General features: G+C 37.9%; 2 protein-coding genes and 1 long non-coding RNA gene across 7 annotated transcripts in view; 1 reads left to right on the top strand and 2 right to left on the bottom strand.

Moving 5' to 3' along the window:
* Positions 1 to 1,424: 1,424 nt before the first annotated feature.
* SREBP (Sterol regulatory element binding protein) lies at positions 1,425 to 8,883 on the bottom strand. Its single transcript, XM_076418048.1, has 15 exons — positions 8,701 to 8,883; positions 8,044 to 8,519; positions 7,847 to 7,993; positions 7,641 to 7,790; positions 6,093 to 6,344; positions 5,878 to 6,034; positions 5,640 to 5,824; positions 5,401 to 5,582; positions 5,090 to 5,341; positions 4,841 to 5,033; positions 4,606 to 4,780; positions 4,239 to 4,546; positions 2,148 to 2,306; positions 1,959 to 2,094; positions 1,425 to 1,904 (listed from the first exon to the last, which is right to left on the bottom strand). The coding sequence occupies exons 1-15, from the start codon at positions 8,771 to 8,773 to the stop codon at positions 1,681 to 1,683; spliced, it is 3,069 nt and encodes a 1,022-aa protein (XP_076274163.1). The 5' UTR covers positions 8,774 to 8,883; the 3' UTR covers positions 1,425 to 1,680.
* Positions 8,884 to 9,017: 134 nt separating this feature from the next.
* Positions 9,018 to 23,634, top strand: part of LOC143205055 (uncharacterized) — a 217,514-nt gene continuing 202,897 nt past the window's right edge. For both annotated transcript variants that reach the window (XR_013007729.1, XR_013007730.1), the window contains exon 1: positions 9,018 to 9,158. This is a non-coding gene — a long non-coding RNA (uncharacterized LOC143205055). The remainder of the gene's footprint in view (positions 9,159 to 23,634) is intronic.
* rib (BTB/POZ domain-containing protein ribbon) overlaps positions 11,220 to 23,634 on the bottom strand; it is a 54,816-nt gene continuing 42,401 nt past the window's right edge. For 3 of the 4 annotated variants that reach the window (XM_076418059.1, XM_076418056.1, XM_076418058.1), the window contains exons 2-6: positions 15,726 to 15,942; positions 15,475 to 15,659; positions 13,685 to 13,934; positions 13,357 to 13,608; positions 11,220 to 12,270 (exon numbers count right to left, since the gene is read on the bottom strand). In XM_076418059.1, coding sequence (XP_076274174.1) covers positions 11,362 to 12,270; positions 13,357 to 13,608; positions 13,685 to 13,934; positions 15,475 to 15,659; positions 15,726 to 15,902 — 1,773 coding nt within the window. In that variant the 5' untranslated portion in view covers positions 15,903 to 15,942 and the 3' untranslated portion in view covers positions 11,220 to 11,361. Of the gene's footprint in view, positions 12,271 to 13,356; positions 13,609 to 13,684; positions 13,935 to 15,474; positions 15,660 to 15,725; positions 15,943 to 17,726; positions 17,853 to 23,634 lie in introns of those variants that run through there. The other variant, XM_076418055.1, reaches the window with a different exon arrangement.

The following is a 23,634-nucleotide window of genomic DNA, read 5'->3' on the forward strand; positions in this document are numbered from 1 at the left end:
CCTTAATATTAATTATCATGACACTGTATGTTGAAACATAACCTCAACGTTACCCATCATTCTAAAATATATCCAATGGTGACATTATGTTGAAGTATATGCAACACGCAATACGGTTTAGAATATATCAATACTTTTGGACTCAATGGGCGATGTTCTGCCCGAACATTGCCTGTTTATTTGCATGGAATAATTTATTTAGGTCACATTAATATCCAATTAGTGATTTTGTTGTGGTGTGTTCTTATAATCAAAAAATGTCTAAACGATGAAACAATATCCTGGTATCCTATGGCAGCGCCACCTATCGAGTCTGATTGTTAATCTAAACCATTATCGAATCAATCAGTGTCAATGTAAATATAATAAAACAACTCTAACCTACAAACTATTGTGGCTATTTAATTAACTGTAGTTTAAGTCCTTCAATAAAAAAGCATTAGAGGTGCTATAATGTTAAGATAAATTATATTTTATATCACTATTTTTGTTTCATTATTTTATTTATATTAGTATTATGTTGTCACAGTTACAATTTAAATTTGGTTGCGACAACATCGCATTAAATTTTGATGACGTGCATTGACTGTTTTATTCGAAGGACTATATAACTTCCATACGCTGCAGTGTTGCCGCATCATCTTTGAATTTTAGTTCATTTTGGCTTAATAACAAAATTCTACAGTAAATAAAATAATATAACAAAAATAATACTATAAAATATAAGGTATTAAAAAATTATCTTAATTATTATCTCGTTCCAAACAAGGAAAGCGCTAAAACAAAGTTGGCAACAATTTTACAGACGTTTGACATCCAGGCGAATTTGATATGTTTATTCGGTTATATGTTCAAATAGCATTGTCTTTTTAACTAGAATAAAATGAGAAGGAAAATTTCATATGATTTTAATAATTCACAAATTTAGGCAATACATTCAACATCGTAGTGACGTTAGTTCACTGTTACTTTGAATAGACTATAATTGGATGTAAACTCAATATTAACTGTCATCGAATCAACAAACATCATTTGTCAACAAATATCATTTCACAACATGGAATATAACCTCAATAATCGCTAAGAAATACTAAAAATTAACTTAACCTCAATGGTAATTCGTAGGCAAGAATTATTTTTTTACATATCCCAATATTAACTGTCACCATGGTTAGAATTCCATCATCAATCGTATTTACCAAATTGGAAACAGTTGTATTCTTGAATTACGAGAGACTACTATACAAGAAACTTCAAGTTTCACAAGCTTCAGTATTTTCATGCAACTAAACATACAATCTGTAAAAAAATTTACATAAACCACTTGATTGATTCTATATATAGGTGCATGTTAAATTTACTGACTTTATCAAGGAAAAACTAAACTACAGACCGCTATGGGTATAATTAAATAAAAAACTTCATTTTTAATACAAATTTGTTGTATTTTTAATACAAAAGTATAATACAAATAACAAATAATTTGCGCTATGCGAAAATAAATTATATTTATAGGTGAAATTTAAGATTTCATAATTTAAAACAACATAATTTCAGTGGAGTTAAGGAGCCAAAACACAGCCATTTTTCTTAATATTAACTTCCATGAAAATATAACTGGGACAGTTCGGAACTACCGATTTAAAACCTACAATTAATCAAACATTTCTTTTCGCAGCGTCAATTGGTGATGACCGCGTTTGTGCCCAAAGTCTTCATCAGCTTGTAACAGTCCTGCAACTGTTTCTGGTCGCCTATTCGCTCGAGAGTTTTGGCGGCTTCCACCAGCATGCCTGCCCTCTCGCCTGGGGAGGACAGCAACTGACCCGGTAGATGTTTACAGGCCATGTACAAGGCGGTGGCGTGTTGACGATCGTTGCCCATTTCGTTATTATTTTTATCGCCTTAAAATAGAAGACTCTCAAGGCTGGACATGACAACGAATTATTTAAACATACCTTTACCACATATGATGGAGGTCTTGGCGTGTCTGTGTCGTAGACTACGGTCCAAGAGTTGCTGTGTCCTGCCCGGAGCCGCTCCGGCCATTAATCTTAGTGTCGCTTCGTAAAGGAATACTCTCGAGAGAACGAACTGTGAACAAATCACTGATATCACGTCATTCGATGACAAACACCAATACCTACGGGCAGATGTTCCGCCAGTGACCTCAACGACACCAAATCCTTGTTGAACGCGGTTAGGCAACTGTTGGACGCCGGAGGCTGTGCCCCATTTTCGATGGTGTCCTCCCACAAAGACGTGCGGGTTTCCAACAACCAGTCACAGACGACTAGTTGCGAGAGCTTCGAGTAATAAACAAAAAACTAGTGAGTTTCTTTTGTTTTATCGCCAGGCGATGTGAATAAATATTGTTACGACGATTCGACGACAGTTTCAGCCCCACGGATTGCACTGAAGGAACACTGCACCGTTACAATACGTGCAATGCAACTACAATGCACCCACGTTGCAAACATCTTTATTTCAGCCATATTTTCACGTAATTTCAGACTGAAATGCGACACAATTTCAGTTAGTTAGCAAGGCAGGGTAGAAAAATTGGAAAAAATTCAAAACAAAATATTTAGCTGACGTGTAACGTCTACAATATATATGAATCCTGTATATCAGCCCGATGTAGCTGTAGATCTGATATCTCCAATGGAAGTTGCCACCAAATTGACGACAACCTCAATCCTAAAAAGGCTCCTAGATTTGATGATATTTCACCTGGGTTATTAAAAGATCTGCCACTAAAAGCAATAATCATGTTGACATATTTGCAATGCCTGTTTGAGACTGAAGCATGTTCCGGTATGTCTTAACGTTGCTCCAATAATTATGATTAAAAAACCTGACAAACTGGCAGAGCAAGTTGGATCTTACAGGTCTATTTCGCTGCTATCTGCTATACCAAAATTATTGGAGAAATTGCTGTTAAAACGTTTTAAGCCATATATAGAAATGCCCGATTTTCAGTTTGGATTTCAGTACTCGATAATCGAAGTACACAGAGTAACAGCGGTTGTTGAAGAGGCATTTGAATAAAAGAAATACTGCCCTGCAATATTCCTGGACGTCTCAGGCTTTGACCGGGTAGGCAATTGGGGTTAGTCTACAAAATGAACGAACTGCTACCGCGGAATTACTGTCGACTGCTCGAATCATATATTTTTGAAAGAAAATTTAGTCTCCCATGAAGGGGAATTCTCTACACCACCTATTTCGGAGTTCCACAGGGTCGTGTCTTGGGATCACTACTGTATCTGCTCTATACTACTGATATCCCAACAACAAAAGCAACAGTACTTGGAACATTTGCCGAAGACACAGTTATGACAAAACATATATCTCTGTCTAAGATTGTAGAAAAAATACAAGTACAGGTCAACAACATCTACAAATGGACTAGAGAACTATAACTGGAAAATACAGCTTAATAGCTCCAAATCTATCTATGTTAATTTTGCGTTGCGGTGAAATGACAAAGATCTAGTTATATCACTTGACGGATGCCGGATTCCTCAAGCAGAATCAGCTAGACACTTCGGATACTAGATACCTCAACATGGTAGGTTAAATTAGGTACGAATCACCACGTTAGATGAACAGCAGAGCAGATTGGACTCAAAGTCAAGCAACTGTGCTGGTTAGTCGGAAGATACTTTCAACTTGACTTAAAATCAAAGAGATTGGTTTAATAAAGCCAATCTGGACCTACGATGTGCAAATATAAGGCTGCACTAAAACATCAAATCAACTAGTAATCCATTGCACCCAAAACAAATTTGTACCATTAATTACCAATGCTCATCGCTACATAACCAATGAAGAGCTGCAGGATGACCTCGAAATCAAATGGATATACAAAGTGATCTAGGATTTCGTCTTAAAACATGAAATAAGGTTGCCAAATCACAGCAACGTATAAGCAATACAGCTACTGGACGACCCGCAGGAAATCAGAAGAATGAAGCGGGCCAAACCACACGAAGTTGTTTACCGTATAAGAGTATTTTTAACTTTAGCTTAGGTAGTTGAGTTTTATTTTAATTTGGGAAATACATACTAATGTATTAATCAAGTACTTGCCTTGCTTGTGAATTAGTGCGAGTACAACAAAACAGTAGTAAGTAATATATTAATTTGTAAATTAAGATTGTACCAAGGATATCTATTAATGTAAGGTGTAATTTATAAAAAAACATATATTTTCATGTAATTTCGGTACTCACCAAAATCAGGTTGTTCTCCTTCTTGCAGCTGGTGTACGTGAGACTGTCCGTGAGCAAATTGCTGGCATAGTCGCATTGCATGATCACATGTCTGGTGGACGCGGTCGCCGGCATCGTGAGGTAATTCTTTCTGGCCGTGAAGGCGGCCAAGATCGCTTTGGGCAGGGGATCGACGTGAGAGCTCAAAACCTCAGGCATAGCCTCCATCTGCTTGTACAGGTTCTCCGCCCGATCGTCTTCCTTCAACAGCCAGTTGCACGCGATCGAGATGAAAGTACCCCACCAATAAGCCACGTGATCCTGATACGCTGAAACCAGGAAACGCCCGTTTATAATGATATCCCTCCAACAGGACATGGTGCAGTACCGATTCCTCCAGTTTTGAAGATGGTTTTGGGGTCGACGGTTATGTTATCGTTCAGCAGGCCGAGATAAGTGAGGACATCGTTCAGATCGGTTTTTTTATCCTGACACAGTTCGTTTTTCTGACCTGGTGCGACCAACACAGACAACGCCTTCTCCAGTAGGTGCTCGTGGTAAATCTAAGTTTAAACATAACGAGGTCACAGAAAAGCTGAGGGAGTATTTCTAATTAAACTAACGTTCATGAGCTGAATCAACGGATCGACACTATCGCCCAGCTTAGTGAAGGGCAGAGTCTTCGGCTTGTACTGCTCCGAAAACCTGTACGACAGGAAGAACTTGTAACCGTAAGGGGTGAACAGCCACTTTAATCTCAACGGGATGGGATCGCAGGAGTTTGTCGACGCCAGCTTCGCGAGACCTAGATAATACCTAGAAAACGTCCGATCGTATTTCGTTAAAATCACTATAACCACAGTTTCTATTACTTGGTGAGTATATGAAGGAAACCCGGAAGGCTCGCCTTGATCCTCAATGCGACGCCAATGTAAATATCGATCATATCGACCGGCTTGATGCGTCCCTTCGCTGCTTCGGCCAAATTAAGGGCGTTCAGCGATGTGGTCAATCCAAACAAATGACAGGCTTCCTCGGGACCCTCCACCAGCTGGACTTTGTGCAGATCGTTGAACACCAGGGCCAGTTCCTTGCAGGATGTCTGCGATTCGAATCTAGTGACACTGCAATTATTAAACCCGCGATGTTATCATGTTAAAACGCGCCGATCAGTCACTCATACTCATCCACGAAAAATCCTCCGGTGTGCCTGGAGAGATAACGTCCTATCCAGAGCCGGTGCAAAAACTGCCTGAACAATTGCCAGGTGAAGCAGAGACACAGTTCCATCCTGCTAGTCGGTAGAGTGATACCATACGCCTGTAACGACCTCAACAGCTGTTGTTTAGCACCTGCTTTGTCACCCTAATATCATCACCATTACTCCCAGTGCTGCATGAAAAAAAAAACGATGCTTCTCACCTCCAACAGATAGATGTCCGCTTGTTTCCTGGTCACCCAATACTTCTCGGCCTCCTTTGATTTACTCGAGATTATCGGATCGCCGTACACAAACATTTTAACGAGACAAAAACCCAGTATGAAGATATTGAACAGCCACAAAATCAGGTAGGACGGTGAAAACGACACAGTCTGTTGTTCACTCCCTTTACAAAAATGCATTTTAACTGATGGTATGAGATGAAGCGTCTTCACTTACAAGCTAAAATTGTACGGCTTCCTGGAATACCGCTACTATCAGCCGTCGAAATCTTGTTCATGATGAAACCAAACGGATTGAAAGCCAACAGGACGAACATAAACATGCAGAGAGTCAGTCTGGACTGGTCCAACATTCCTCTCGACGAGAGAATCACCTGTTGTGGATTGTTTGCCGGTAAAACGCCTATTTTACGCAAGAATGAGAAACCTTACCTCATCGTCGCTTTCGTCCTTAACGTTGTTGTTGTACTCGGGGCTCGAGGGCAGCGAGTGTTCCGACGAGGCGTCGGAATGGGGCGGCGTGTCGTCGGGCTCGTACTTCATGTTGTTGGTCAGGAGACTCTTGAGCGAGTTCTTCCGCGCGGCCATTTTCAACGACATATTCTCCTCCTTCAGGCGCGTATTCGAGTTTTGAAGGAACCTGATGTATTCGATTGTTTTTCTGAGAATGGCGGATTTGTTCAGCTGAAACAATATAGTTAACAAAATTATTTTCGCAACGCTGCCAGATTGTATGAATTGTATTTATACAAGGGGAACGATTTGCGCATCGAAATATCTATAGACTACCGCCGAACACAATGAGTAGTGACTATTTCTGGAGAATCCTAATCTGTACTAGGTAAACTTCGGTAGTTTCCGCCTGATCTTGTGATATTGGCATTTACAAGAAATCGAAAGGTAGAATCTAACTAACTACAGCTGCCATATTAGACCTGGTATTGACCCTGGTACTGGTAAGAGCTCTGTTTTATAGGTTAAGTATTTTACTGTTTATAGTTTATTTGTTCTTGTACTGTTCATATTTGGATTATAAAACGTAGACAGTAATGGACAAATAATCGACTTGCGAATATTGTCAAAGAAGCTATTATAGCACTTTTATTAGAACACCTACCCACTAGAAAGAATATTTTATGTCCATCATAATAAATGAAGAACAATATAAAATGTTAAAATAATGTAGCCATGAATTTATATTATATTCTTCGAATATAGGTATAATTCTCAACAACTGGCAACGGTGCAACTTCGAATCCTTGTGCGCATACCGTCAGGATCTTCCGGCACTAGATTATTGTAACACAAAGAATAAGGTAGGCACACCATCAAAATATTAAATTGCTCTAAATTTTTTTAAGTTTTAAAAACATATAATTACTTAAGTTGCTGTTCATTTACTAAAGCCAATTAATTACCTTATTGAAGGAACGCATACGTATGGCCTAAAACTATGCAAAGAAAAAATAACAGAAAAACCGGCAACATTGCGAGCCTTTTAATTATAAGAACAAATACTAATTAACAATAAACAGTTAATGTAATCCTTATAATTGATTACTACGTGATGTTGTCACTTTGCTCAGATTATCTTGTACAACTTATATGTTTTTTATTACTTTATTATTTCTGTGTTAATTATTTTATGGATAATTAAGATAGGTCATATAGATACTATAAAATAATAACATTCAATATATAGCTTTAATAAATGTAACTTTTTTATCTTTCAACTGATTTGATTGAATTTCCATTAATTTAGTCATTCTTAATATATTTTATTACAATTGAAATATAATATTTTTAAATATTTATTACATTCAATATGAAGGGCCAGATTTCATGTCATATGCCCCATATATAAATACAATTCACACAATCTGGCAACATTGAGAATTGAAATATAGTTTTTCAATATTTTGGTGGCTTCAATTATACTGCCAACAGCTATTAAGTAATGCCTATAAACTAACTACATACCTTGGCCTCTTCACCCACAACAATATTCTTTAGTTCAATGATTTTATCGTTTATGCTAGTCCTGTACTTCCTCTCAATGGCATTATGGGCACTTCTTTTAACCTCTTTAACCTTCGTTTCCTTGCCTTGTGGTATCCTGTTAATGGCCACCTAAAAATCATTGCTCTATTTTACTGCTGTCAAACATACACTATTCATATTAATACTTTATCAGCGTCCACCATTACGGGAATACCTGTGGTTGTTATAATTTGCGGTGCGGTTAATATGGTGTGGAGAGATGAAGTCTGATTTGGTGAAGTGTACATAACTGTGGAGGTTGGTATTGGGTTCTCACTGGTAAGGAATTTTGCCTAAAACAATTGTTACTCACAAAAATTAAGACAAAAACAAGACAATTTACCTGTAAAACTACTGGCTGGATCAACGAAGGCTTTGAGTTCTGTTTTGCAATAGCACTCTTCTTGTTTGGAACTTGTGACTGTTGCAAAATTATATGCTGATTTGATTGTAATGGTAATGTACTGTAAACTAACTGGGGAGTTTTCTGGTGCACTGATGATGATGACAGCAACACTGTTTGTGGTTGAGGTTGGGCTGGGACATTTTTAAAAGACACTGGGGACAACAAAGCCGCATCTGTTTTGGAATATGGCTGTTTCTGTGGTATATCCGGTGGAGGTTGATAATTTGGTGATAACTGTGGTGTTAATGGTGAACCAAAGGAGGCATCACTGGCATAGGCACTATCACTTGGCGAGAGAGTGTCTGGATCCAACAAGGAGCTATTTTGGATGGTGTCCAAATCAAAATCCATTGGTAAATCCGCCAATTGCGACAAAAGTCGATCATCATCGAAAAATTCATTCTTAAGAATATCTAAAAATAATAAGGGCGTTGTTGCATTATCCTAACGTTATACTTTTAAACAATACAGAATACAACAAAGCTTATTCGCGAGAACCAAACAATATTTAAACAATCGGCGTAACTATAAACATTCCCTCATAATATAAATAAATAACATTACGATTAATCAAATAAAATGTTAAACACTCACCATCCAAACCTGACAGGTCCGGCATCATATTGAAGTCCCCTTGAGAGGGATAACTAGGGAGGTTTTCGGCCATCCCCGGCTTTATTATTTTTGCAATGTTCTGAATACTTTTTTTCCAGTCACCATACGTATTTTCAGCGAATCAAATGTCACTTTGAAATCGTATGATTACTTGCGTCATCGGACCACTGCGACGTATTGGGCCGACATCTCGCGGATGTCGCATTAAGTATCTAGAAGTTTCTTTATTTCGGACGGCAGATTGCAAGTTTTTTTTGCAACAATAAATTATCGGTTTGTAAAAATTCAACTAAAATGTTTTTTGTGTATGTACGTTTACCAAAATATTTCGTTCGGTTTCGGTGGATGTAGTGTAGTGCAGTTTTCGAGTGTAATTTGACTTTGTTAATTTCGAATAATAGTTGCATTCACGATATTATCAACAGCTTTGTGGAAAGGTAAGTTTCCACATATTGTTTATGATGATTTTGGTCTTATTTCAGGAATAACTTCTTTATTAGAGGTTAATAAATGAAAACAAAAGCATCATGTAATTTTTAAAATATACTGTTTTATTTTAATTTCACTTGTAGTAAATGTTTGACATGTACCGACTTACAACGGTATCAGTAACATGGAGCGGAATCGCTTTACTGTATATAACATTAATTAAATGACAAATAGCAGCGAAACCTTTCTAGGTTTCAATGGATGTAGGGTAGTAGAGTTTTCGTGTGTAATTTGGCCTTATTTTCGAATAATTGTTACATTCACCATATTATCATTAGTTAGGTAAAAAAAAGGTAAGTTAGGACATAATATCGTTTATGATGATTTTGATGTTAGTTCAGGAATCATTTATTTATCGGCGGTTATCTTAAGGAAACAAAAACGTCATGTAATATTTAAAATATACTGTTTTATTTTAATTTCACTTATAGCAAATGTTTTACATGTTGTGCATCGTGCAAAAACATCCGCAAGATAACTAACAGTAACGTTTATGTATATAAAGAGTAAAAGATTATAAAAAAGGTGACTTTTTAAGTTTCACCCAAATAAAAACGGTATCAGTAACATTGAGTGAAGTCGCTTTACTGGATATAACTTTAATTAAATGAAAAATAACAAGGTATCTATCAAAACATTACGATATAACTAACGTAAAACTAATATAAAAATCTGATATGTACAATATGAAGATAATCTTAGGTAATAAAACATAATGAGGTAGATAGATGATGGGATTGAAGAATCCCACGAGAGGGTGTTTTTTTTTGTGTGTGTACCTGTGTTTGTGTGTGTGGATACAATAATCGAGATCTGCATAAATTATTAATGTAAAATTATAACAAACTCTAAATATAGTCGACAACAATAATTATAACAAATAATATAATCAGTCTTAACTTAAAATGGCAAAAGTTCACTTACATTTACAATCTTTAACCTTACTTTTGATGACAGAAGAAAAAACGCAGGTGCTCTTGTTCGGTCCGTGATTGTTCTCCGATTAACATTTAAATACATCTACTGGAATGTTTTTAACATACATAGATTCTTTTTTTTTCTGTTCCTAACATAGTTTATAAATTGTTGAGAAAGGCACGCGATATTTTACATGTATACAATGGTAACGTCAACGTTACCGATATTATTGGTCCGCTATTCCGCTGTTTATTATCAAAACAAAAACAATTGAAACCAAAGCGTTCTTGATGTCGCACCGTCAAATAAGAAACTTATTTCAGTCTTGATTAACAAATAATTAGTAACACCATATATAGTATCCTAACGAATTCCGTACTAATTTGTTAAAACTAAACTTAACTAGATCCTCGTTCAAACATAAGAACATCTATTATGGCAATGTTTGTTTGTTTGTTGGTTTTTGTGTTGGTCCTCATGGTAATAAACTCTATATATATACTCTATCCCAAAATATAATAACTCTGGTTGAATTGCTGTTCGATTTTCGAAAGAATGAGCATTTTGAGCAACAATTTTACATCTCGTGTAGTTCGTAGAGTCCCTTAACAAAATAGGTGCTAGTTCTAAAACCCAAAACCTCCAGTCCTCCTTTGTTTCTATCAAATATATGTTTATATCTATGTGTAAATATATATAATATATATATATATATAGTAATTATTCGAATCACATTGATACTAAAAAAGAAAACAAAAATGATATAAACTGTACAGATATTAAAAGTAGGCTTAAAGCCCTCCAGCAATTCCTTCTCGTTTTTATACAAGCGTCTAGGGTTATGTACATCTTTTGAAGACGGTTTAAAATCTAGTGAGGCTCGTGGCCACGATACGCCGACCTTGAACTGGTTCAATGCTGCTCGACATCCTGCTAGTATCAGTCTCATAACGTATATATATAAAAAAAAGGAAATACATCTATCAGTCTTATGAGTTACAACTTTTCCCTTTGGAGGAACTATTGTAGCAAAAACAGTGAGCATGTCGGTCGACGTACCTCTCGAACGGGGTGAAAAAATAAACGGGCACTCAGTCACGTGTGTGTGGATGGTCTTAAAGCTACGGTACTACGGCTAAGGGGGGGGGGGGTTGTCTAAAGCTACTGGTGAGTACGGGTCTATCAACCACAGGTTCAGTTATTGCACTCTTGGAATCGATCCCGCGGGCGCGTCTAGTCCGCCTTGCCCTCGACCCTCATCTCCCTGCGCATCTCCTCCTTGATGTCGTCCATCGCGACCTCCTCGTTCTTGATGATGGCGGACACCTGATTCATGGGCGGCATGATCACCCTCGATTCCATCGCCTCCCGCTTCCGGTTGATGGACAGGTCCTCCACCTGGTCCTCGTCGTCGTCTCGCTCCCTCTCCGAGCTGCCGTTGGTCTGGTCGCTGTGGTGGTGGTCGCTGCCGGTGGCGGGGGAAGGCGTGAGGCTGTTGTGGCGCATATACTTGAGCATGGTGGGGCTGGGGCTGGGGCTGCGGGCCTGGCCCATGTTGTTGGGGCTGGTGGAGTGTCCGGAGGCGACGGCGTGGGCGGCGGCGGCCGCTGCCATGGCGGCCAGGGCCTCGCGCTCGTCGCCGCCGCGGCTGTCGAGCGCGTGCTGCAGGAAGGTGCTCGCCTCGAGCAGCGCGGAGTTGTTGTTGATGTTCTCGTCGTTCTCCGACAGGTGGCCGCCGTAAGGCGACCCGGTGGAGTAGGGGAAGCAGGCGGAGCTGCCGTTGGAGCCGCGCTTGAAGGGCCTGCTGGTCGTAATGCCCAGCTTCTTGACCTTATCGTAGAGGGTCCTAGACGGCACCCCGTACTTGCGCGCGGCCTGCAGGGCGGACATCCCCGTCCGGACGGCCTCGATGGCGGACATGATGTCGTTGCGGGTGTACTGCTTGTACCGTTTCCATTCCGGTTTCTGCGATGGCACGTAGGTGGCTATGCCGGAGGTGACGACGGTCCTGCCGTCGTGTGTGAAGGACTGGGGTGAAGAGGAGGGCACGGCGAGTTTAGATTTTTCCTCCTCGTCGTTCATGCGCTCGGTGAAGTCGGTGTAGGGGGATTGGGCGTCCTCCAGGGGTTCGTTTTTAAGGTGCTGCAAGAAATGTCGAACGTTAGTCATCGAGATCAAGAAAAATTGTGGTTAAGTAACGTTATAGTGATCAGGAATAGTTGTGTTGTCCGGTTTGTGTTAAAATGAACGGTGATCATGAAGCAGCAGCACTACATGTGTTTCACGGACCTTGATATCTATCTTTCTTCTTGATAGCTTTCCTCGGAATCAAACTCGGAAAATTTTGGTGTTGAATAGTGGAAGACAAGAAATCGTGTAGACCATCGTAAATACCGACAACTAAAGCGATCACATAGCATATGCAATAAACCAGCCAATGCACGTTATCAAAATGTATGACGTAATATTGCCGCATTAACATTGAATGTTTGAAGAATTTCGTAGACATTTGACAACAGTCAAATTTCTTAAACATTAAAAATACAATAAAATTGCTAGTTAAATTTAAAGGTTTATTGCGTCTTGATACTTAGTTTTAAAATTTTGTTAAAAAATATCGCTAGTTTGTAAAATTGTTATAGAATATCCATATTTCTACGGAGCCGATATATCAGTATTTTTATTTATTCTTAAAAATATCGATATATTTTTTGTAAAATATTAATATTTTTCTTGGTTGTTTGCAAGTTGCATTTGGCAGTATATTCGACGTCATCTATGACGTGCATTGGCAGTTTTATCGGAAGAACTATAGATCCCATTCTTCCAGCAATAGACGATGTCTGGTTTTCGCGAAGAGATTAAATGAAAAACTTTAATCCATCTAGTTATATTATTGTGTAATATGAAAGTGTTAACATTTAAGTGGTCTTGCACTAACTGACACTTGACTATAACGAAATTTTAAACTAAAAATGTCAAGGAAAATGGGGTTAGGGTTAGGGCTAACTAAAAAACATATGGATTTAACTCTAGACTTTCCAATTGACCTGTTACGAACAAGTCAAAGTGTCAGGAGTCGCAACGAATAACGTAGAAATGTTGCGAATAATCCCCATCTAGCGGTATTTCATCGATTATAGTTCGTTGAAAATCATTGTTAGTGGTTAGCCACATCTCAAGATGTTTAAGTTTAATAAAAATGAAGCGATATATGAAAAAACGCACCTTGGGGAATCTTTCCTCGTTGGCCATGTGTTCGGCGCTATCCGGATGACACACCAAGCTCACCGGCTGAGACGAATCGGCCTGGCCCTGTCCCAGCACTGTCCTCAGGATGGGCGTGTCTCTCTGCATCAGCAGACTGCTGAGTTTCTTTCGCTTCAACGGCGACATATCCGAACTGACCGCCTCGTAGGCGCTGCTCAACATGGCCGCCGCCGCCGTGGCTGCCGCGTGAGGGTGGTTTTGCGTGGGAACCTGTAAAAACCGAAAAACATTCAATCCGGTACTTATTAATCAAGGATCTGATTATGTGCGACGAAATGACACTTACCGACGCGGTGTGTGGAGGCAGGGGAAGACCGGGTACCGCCCATATCGGCAGGTTCATCCTGGAGCTGTGCTCATGGCTCTTCCGCTCGTAGGAGCCGTACGGGGCCTTGTACATGGAGTTGGTGGAGTGCGGCGGGGAATTGTTGTTGCTGCTGCTGCTGTGGACGGGGTTCTGTATGATGGAGTTCGACGTCGATATAGAGGGCGAGTTGTTGACGGGTGTGGGTTCCTCTTTGGGGCTCTTGCACGACCTGGAAGAAAGAAGAATCGGTTATGGCGTCTGTTACTGCGGAGGAGTGGTAGAGAGACGAGAATGGAAGGCTAGAGTGATACATCGATAACGAAACTACCAGAAAAGGACCAGATTCACCTGACACGACCTTGGATGACTTTTTTGACGGTATAAAGAAGAGTCGATCAATAATTGGTTTACAAAAACTGTCGTATGAACGATTACATGACAGTTACATAGTGGTAAATCAGACATTTAAGATTAAATGATTGATGATAAAGTAGATGACTGAAAAGGAATGGAAGTCTCACGAAATAATTGAAAATACCATTTCATTGCTTGTTGGTCAAGTTTTCTGTTGCGCATTGAGGTTGATGATGAAAAGTGAATCTACTAGCACTATCTCAAGCGGAAGAAGTCATTGGTTGGTCCATCCATATTGACACCGAAGAGAATATATTCATATCCATAAAGTTTAGATGTATTTACAGAGGGATCAACAAGGCACTACACCTTACCAGGCATTACCAGCTGCTAAGATCGAATGAAAATGTTACTGCAGATGTCTACCGATGTCAATCAAACAATTTTAATGACGTATTATTGTAAAAAAGACCGAGAATAGCGAGTCAATAGTCGCAAAGTCATTCTTTAGAATAAGTTGTCAAGGATACACTGTTCCAGCTCGAAATAAGAAGTTTTGCCGCTCCCACCGTACTCACCAGACACAGTGCCTTATGATTACCACTTGTTCAGATCGATGCAGCATGCTTTGACCGGCATTAGTTTCGAAATGATGAAGAAGTTTTATATGAGTAGAAGTGGATATGAACTTATACAGTGAATTTAAACGTATAAAGCAGAGAAACACACGGCTTCTAATGTAAATTAAGGGGATATTTTAGTCTAGAAACAGAAATTTTCTTTCATATTTTCAGTGCTTAATTCATGAAAAGGATTTTTCAAAATTTAAACTACTTTCATAGATATATCTGTTACGTGTTTTTTTCTAAACTACTTTTTTCAAGACGGTTGATTTATTATCTCAAGTTCTGCTGAACCGATTTATTTTTTTACTTTATTTATTTGAAATCATATGGCTTGAATCATGGCTATATATTCGCTATATATTATCCTATCGTATCATAATCAAAAATAAGTGAAATAAAATTATTACGACTATTCTAAAAACAATTAACAATTTTTGACATTTCCGATTTTTTTAGATAGGAAAAAAGGAGAATTTAGAAATATCCCGTCAAGGGCATATCTTTAAAGGGTTAATGATTTATTATCTCAAGTTCTGCTGAACCGATTTGTTTGATATCAGGTTTGGGCTTTCGCTATATATTATCCTATCGTATCATAGTCAAAAATAAGTGAAATAAAATTATTTTCGCCCAGAGAATTTCGATATCCCGTCAAGGGCATATCTTTAAAGGGTTAAAGTTGAAAATACGGGAAAAACAATCGATTTTTCAAATTTCCAGACTACAGCATCCCCTTAATGACAAAAAACTCCCTATTTTTTAACTCGATGGTCTATTACGATAACTTACCTATTCTCCTCGACTAGTCCCTTGACTTTAAGGGCTTCCGCTACTTTCAAAAGAGCCGCCAACTGGTCCTGAGCCACGTTCACCTCGCCCCTATACATGTACTCTAGGATGGCCTTGATTTCGCAATATTTCACATCTTTCAGCACCACCACTGGATGTTTGCAGGGCAGCTCGGTGAAGAGGTTCTGTAACGAATCATAAACGTTCGGTAATTGGTGGTAAATCACCGGGAAGCGCCTGTGTGAAATTACCTGGAAATACGGCGAACAGGCTGCCAACACCATCCTGTGACATTTGATGGGGCTGCCGCCGTCGCAGGCTAGCGTGACGTCGGTGAAGGACTCGCTCTGGAGCAGCTCGTCGAAGACGGCCAGCAGATTCGATCTGTGATTGTTCCAGCGCAGGCAGTACTGCTGTGCTTGCGCCATGACGGCTGTGTCGTCGGTCTGTCAATGGCGAGAACGAGACCTGAAACATATCGAACGGGCCCCAATCAGTACACGTCGTGGTCCCATTATTAAATAGACTAATGGGGGGACAGCTTTTCAGTGTCGCGGCGAATGTGCTTTAATTGTTTTTCGCGAGTGATAGAACAAATTCGAAAAAAATGATGATGGCCATGTCGTTAAAAGGCAATTTCGACAATTACGCAGAATTCTTGGCCATTATCGATAAAAAGTCCCCGTTTATCTTAAAACAAATAGCGGACCTTCGCTATCTGGTCGTAGTACCAGTGCACCGAGTACTGTCAAGATAATATCCCATTTTTCAAGGGTACTCTTGCGCTTTTAACGTATCACAGAACACATGATGAGTGATATTTCTTTGGGTCCTTCGTAAAATAATAAGTTACATCGAGGAAACGTGTTCTTCTTAAATTATTCTGTTACGAAAGAAAATTAATACCTTAAGAGTAGATGTCGAGTAATATTTCCTTGATGATACACGTGTAGTTATCGAAACGTTCGCAAAATTACAGGTTGTGTTGGAAAAAATAAATTGCAACAAGAATAAGGTCCATCTTAAATTATTTTCGTTAATCAAAAAGGATATTGAATGACGTTAAATAGTGGGACAAACAAATTTGGGTAAAAATAACTAAAGTTCAAATTTTTTAAGTACAGATATTCTTTTTAAAGAAAAACCTGGGAATTTGATGCCCTGTATACTAGACTATGAGTGATATCTTCTTGATCATGGTCGTGTAGTTGTCGAAACGTTTATAATATTACAAGATGTGTCGAAAAAAAATAAATTATAACAAGAAAAAAGTTATTTTTGTTTAAAAAGAGTTATTGAACGGTTGTAATTATTCAGAAATTCAGTTTTAAAATAATTGACTAAGAATACTTAGCGCGTTATAGGCTAGACGATGGGTGACATTTGCTTGATGATACTCGTTTGGTTATCGAAACTGTCGTAAAATTACAAGTTGTGTTGATAAAAATATATTGCAGCACAAAATGAATGCTTTATAAACAATTTTCTTAAAAATGAGATACAGAAAGAAAGATAATAATCTGATTTTGAAAATAATTGAATAAAATGCAGTAGTTTCCTCTTAAATTTATACTCTATTCGCGGATATCCCATGGCTTATTAAGATAGGGATCTCTAGATATAGGGTGTGATAGAATGGACGTGGTGTGATATTTCCCTGATGATGCTGGTGTAGTTACAGAAACGTTTTTAAAATTACATTATAGAAACTCGCTATATCGAGAACAATTAAGATTTACACTAAAAAAGTTTCTTTTGTATCAAATTATTATAAAATAATCTTTATTAAGATTGTAAATTAATTCTGAAGAACTAAACGATACGATTCTAAGAATGTAGGTTTGTTAGAAACTGCTAGTGTTGCGAACCATTGAATATCTGTCTGTCTTGTCGATTATAATTTGTTTCAAACATATTAATCAACAGCTTCAAGATATTAACTACATCCTTAAAAATGCTTCGAGGAATGATAGTATATACTTTGTTATAAGAAATCATCAAGTTTACCAAAAAATCCTTAAAAATCCAAAAAATTAATACACAATATGAAGGAAGAAATTGAAATATTAAGAGTAATGAAGAAGTTTAAGGAAAAGGCAAGAAAAAACATCGAAAAACAATTGCCTATATAACAAATGATGTTTGAAACAATTGAAGTACATTTTGTTGTGGCACGAAATCGTAGTTTATTGAAAATTGGTGAAATTTCATCGAAATTAATCTAAAAAAAAAACGGAAAATCGTATATATACCTCGATGGATCAGATCATAAATTAATATCACTGTTTTCCGGGTGCACTGGGTCACTCGAGAACATCAACAACTCGCACGTAACTATTTTCCGCGGCCTACTGGGATCTGAGTCTAGGACCTTCACGTATTCCCGCTATCGCTCGAACTATGACACGGAGGATCGGTCGCCAATTTAAAAACAACCCCTTGAAACTGTCCCGTTCCTAGATACGCCCGGCCCATTCCGTCCCCGCACCCCTCGGCCCGCGTGCGCCACGCCGGTGGGGGTAAAGGCGAAGAAAAATTTGCGGTCTGATCGGCTCTTATCGTTTATTGGGGGTGGCATTCTGGTTTCGGCGTCTTTCAAAGGCGGTTTATGACGAGAGGGAAAGGATTGAAACCCCGCATCCTTTTTTTCGGAAGCAATAAAAGGGAATTGCTAAAAAACGAACGTTCAGTTTTTTAAGGGACACTAACGAACTATTTTTTTCGGTGCTGTAACTGTTTTATTTTTGTAAAGCTGCGCGGTGCGAGGGGTGATCTCTATCGAGATGACAAAAATACGGTACCGAGAATAGCTGTCGCGATCACAAACCGCTAATCAGCGAGGATATTTGATCGAGATCGAATCCGGTTTGCTAAATAACAACTACCTGTTGTGGCGAAACCCTCCCTACCTGAGAACTCGCCAAATTTATGCGGCCGAGGGGTGGTAAAACGTGAATTGCATCAATAAGATCGCTGAGAGGGTGTTAAGAGCGATAAATAGGTCATGCTTATTGCACAAAAGGTACTCGAATTGCCTCGCGGTTTGATCCCTGTTACGACCGATCGTAATATGATGATGAGGTCGTACCCGAGAATGATGGAGTTTATTTTAATTTATTGGGCAATAGAGGAAGCGATTTTGCAATATTACGATGTGCATTGAGATTTGTTCTAGTTCGCTTTTAGAAAATACCCAACAGTTTATATTAATTCGAACATATTAGTATTAGAAAAATAGTAGGAATGGAAAACAAACATGTACTGTCATATAAACTAATATTAAGTATTGAAAAACATATTCCAAAAGATATATTCTTCCATAATATACAAATATATATAATAAATAAAAAAGTAACGAAAATTAGATAAAATCAGAAAAGGTTTTGATGTCATGGGAACAACTTTCAAAACGAATTTACTAACATATATTGTAATATAAACAAATATTAAGTAATAAAAATAAATCCGAAAATTAAATGTTCAAAGGTGTACCGTAATTTATACTTTTATTTTTTACTTTTATGTATTTTATACTAATGTTAAATAGTGAATAAATATTTCCAAAATAGAAGTGCTTTATAGGAAAACAATTTCATATATGTGTAAATGATCATAATTTATAAATATATATAACAAGTAAATAAATAATAATTATAAATCGAATTATATTTAAAAAATTGAGTTATGCTATATGAAATGCCATACATTATTGTAAAAATTGCTAATAATAACTAAAATCAATGACACCCTCGCAAATTATGCAAATTACAAAAATTGTCATTTTATTCACCATAATTATGCCATATTTATTTTCAGAGTTTTAGGATTTTCGGAAAAAATATAATTATTATGAATCAAGTAATATTAAAGAATAGCGATATATATTATGAAAAGCTATAAATATTGTAAATATCACTAAAAATCAATTAAAATCAATTAGCATTAGGAAAATTTGTAAAATGTGCGAATGACTTATAAATTATTCTTCTATTCGATATAGTTATGCGAAATTTTCAGAATCTTATAATTTACGTTAACGTAACGTTACGGACGTTAATCAAAAATTTGGAGTAATAGTAACTTTTCGAAAGTTCTCCATCATTAAGTACGTAATAATTTTTTAAAATATAATAATTATGAATTAAATAATGTTGAAAAAGCAGAGAACATATCTCTGCTTATATCTCTGTATAAAATCCCACAGAAAATGACTAAAAATTAAATAAAATTAGATTAAATTAGAATTAAATTAGAGAACTTTCGCAAATTGTTCGAATTTATTATAAATTTTTTTCTTTTATTCGCGACAGTTTTGGGCGTCAACCACAAATTTGCCAACTTAATTTTTAGGAAGTGTACCGGTTATCATCGAGTATGTACAAGTTAAAAAAATGTATTAAATGTTAAAAAGTAGATCCAACACAATACTAAAAATTAGTTAAAAGTAGATAGGTAGAATAAGGAAAACTTTTGTAAATCGTGCAAATCTATTATAGAATTATTCTTCTATTCGTTATAGTTACGCGAGTTTTATGGCTTTCTGAGAGAACACTTCGGAAGTTTATCAGTTATCACTAACTTTTATTTCGATCGATTCAGTAATACTGGCAGTGGATATATATTGAAACTCAATTAATATGAGTTATTTTTTCTTCACAAATTCTGTTCTGCAACGTTACCGAACGACGTTGATAACGCAACGATGTAAGAAACGCGGTGTAAACCTTGACGGGCCCCGATAGCCCAACAGTTTTCGTTTTGCGGTCGGACTGATTCCGAATGTTTTTCGCTATTTTTCGACCGATTCGAACCGGTCGCGGACGGCCTTGACTCCGACACCATAAACAACCAGCTAATTAATACGACATTAGGTCCCCGTTTCCATATCTCTCCTCTGCGGGAAACGTCGAACCTCGACGCTTCCGAATCGTTGTTTGTGTAGAAATCGGCGTCAGGGACGTCGCGAGTCCGAGTAAACAGCGTCCGATCACGTAGGCGCGTTTCGCAATCAACCCCGCGAGTATTCGCGGACGATGTGACCGCGTTTACACCGCGCGTGTTAGTCCCGATCGCGTTTGGGGTTAGAGGGAAAATTGTCAAAATATACTTACGCAATTTCGCCAAAGGTGATGGCGGGTGGTTGGGGTTAGGTTTTACCCCCCTCGGCGTGGGTAAAACACCGAAAATAAAGTCCGGGCAGGGCTGGTACCTCTCTCTCTCTCTGCGTCTCCGACTTTCGCTGGCGTATATCGTACGCAGCGTACGTAGGCACTGTCCGCATGTAGCGCGCGCGCGCAAACTCTGTTCGAGAATCTGTTCCCGCAAGCCGGTTCCCGTCGAAACGTCCGAAATGTGTCTGAAAAACGCACGTCTGAACGCACACCACACACACGGGCCCCGCGCCTTGGAGGGGGTGGGCGAGGAAAGCGAGGGGGTGGCGGACCGTGGTGGGGGGGTTTTTTTGGCGGTGCGTACGTCCGTTGCGTGCGTAGGTCCGATTTCGTCTTTTTTCAGCGATATCGCGCTTTCCGTCTGGGCCGGGCCGCCGCCCCCTCGCCTCTCCCCCCGCGATCCGCGCTCCCCCCTCCCGCCCCGCCGGCGTTGCATTCGTTGTCTGCGGCGCGATTATGCGGAGCGACTGGTTCCGTCAACGCGGTTTTTTTTCAATAAAAAAACGAACGTTCTAGCGTCTCTCTCTTTCGCCGGTCTCTCTGGGGACCTACCTCTCGCTTTTCGAACCGATCGACCATTAAAAAACTCAATTGTTTCAAATAGTCTCGCAATTATCTAGTTTTGATAAATATTATGCTTATAACTTAATTTTAAAGGACTTACAACAGAAGGTGTTACTATATGCATCAAATAAACTTCATGTCGAACCGTAGGAAAGTAAAACAGTGACAAACATAACAGTAACGAATGAAATTAATGATGAATAATCTTCCTGATTTCACCTAATAACTGGAAGAATTTTACCGAGAACGGTCAGAATAGCACTTCAACCTTTATGCCTATAACTTACCTTTAAAGGATTTTCAACAGATGGTGTTAATATATTTATTAAGTTAACTTAAGTTTCTAACCCCTGGTCCCAGAGAGCTCTCCATTTCGACCGTAGGTTCCACTAGTCATCCCAAATCCAGCACGCCATCCTCAAAGGCAATGACGCTCTAGCATTCCATTTTCACTGCTTTGCGAACAGTTAACTCTCAATTCCTCAAAAAGAAACCCACTACAAACCACTGGTTTGGCCAGTTTGCCTCTATGGATCACAAGTGTGGTATGAGTACCCCCTCTGAGAGACAACTCTAAGTATTTCAATCTAAAATAGTCGGCGAATTACTCAATGCCCGATGGTTTATGAGAAGAATAATTTTATAAAAGATTTGCAAAAGCTTTCGCGATTCTATCTAATTTTAATCCAGCCTGGTTACTGGCGTACTGATTTTTCTTGTCGGATTTTATACTCTCGCCTAGGACAATCACAAATATTAAACAATCACAAACATAAATTTACGACCATGACCCAGCAGGATTCGAACCCGCGACTATCGCAACAAATTATTTTGTTAAAATTATTTCTCTCCGATATTATGCAAGTAGAATTAGCTTCAAGTATTACGAATATTTTTGGTTCCGTTTTAACTCAATGAATAATAATAACAAAAAAAAAACAGCCAGTCATCTTCTTACACCTTTTTTTTGTTGGTTTCTGTTTTGGAATATTAACAATGCAAATGCAAAGGTGTTTATATTTAACACCACAACCCCACTTGCGGATCCTAAACAAATAGTGATCGAAAATATTTGGAAAAACTGTGAAACTTTTCGAATAAGTCTTGGATGTTTGCGGATTTACTTTTGCATTTTTTGACTTACGTGTGTATATCTTTTATTATCATATAAACTATATGATAATAAGAAACAAACATTATTTTATACTTGCCGGAAATGTTTGTTGTCCGGCAATTAGCCTACTGTCTTCGTCACAATCCCGCACAATATTCTAACATTATTTTTGGTCAAAATTGATAGTTATTGAGTTTCTAGCCGCTGCCTGTTTATTTACGTGGTCTATTCGCATTGTTATCTGTGTTATTTCTATTTCCGCTATCTGAAAGTTGTTTTCGCTAACTCTAAATCACTAAGTATCTTTTTGTCTATAACTTATCGATGATGTACACAGCATGCGTAAACATATTTTGCTTAAACTCAAATCAGATTAATGTCAATTTTAGTCTGATGTTTGGTGTAAAAATGTATGTACGCGCATCTCCAAATTGGATAATTCTATTTTCGTTGTGTTCTTTATTATCAGGACAACGTTTGTACAAAAAATATGAAGAAAAGCTTACGGAAAGGTTTTTTACACCTAAAATGTCATAATATGAAGAGAGTGATCCAGAACAGAGATGTCAAAACATGGGTAATTAAATGAATAAATTCTGAAGGAAGGGTTTTACTAGCGCAGTCACGAATGAACAATTAAAATAAGCCAATACAAAATAGTATCAAAGTCTCAGCGAAGATCCTAAGGAAGTTGCTAGAGGATATATCCATAGTATAGGATAAGTATTATGTATGTATTGAATGTATGAAATAAATTGATGATATAAGGTTTGAAGCTTTGTGATTTATTAGTTCTTTCGATTTATATTATCCGTCTGTCCGAAGCAGATAGAGCAGTACAGAAAAATTTAAATAATATAACGTATAACCAATTGTTACTGCAATAAATGCAATAAAACAAAAAAAACAGTAATCTAAGTAAGATAAATACACACTATATAACATAATATACTTTAACTCATTATTACACGTTTTAAACTGATAGATTACCTCAAATTTGCCTGAATGTCGTAACACTGTATGGATTATTTCGTAGTTTTGATAGCATTTGTTTGCTCAATATCGAAAATTCTTTTCCATACTTTTGCAACTATTACTCTAGCATTTTATGAGAGTGTTTGTTTTTGTTTTTAAGAAATAGTTCAAGACCTCTGTTGCCATATTTGTGTTGATTCCAGATGACATGAAGTAATTACATTTGTACAAACACAGTATTTTTTAATGTACACATCCACCAACTGCATAAATTTCGTTCGGTCCGTTCTATTAATATTTCTTATCATTTCTTCTTTTATTTGGGCTCTAAGTTCC

This window comes from Rhynchophorus ferrugineus, unplaced genomic scaffold (assembly GCF_030347505.1).
Source record: "Rhynchophorus ferrugineus isolate W39M unplaced genomic scaffold, kcgeb_rfMv2 rfM11, whole genome shotgun sequence".
NCBI lineage: Eukaryota > Metazoa > Arthropoda > Insecta > Coleoptera > Curculionidae > Rhynchophorus > Rhynchophorus ferrugineus.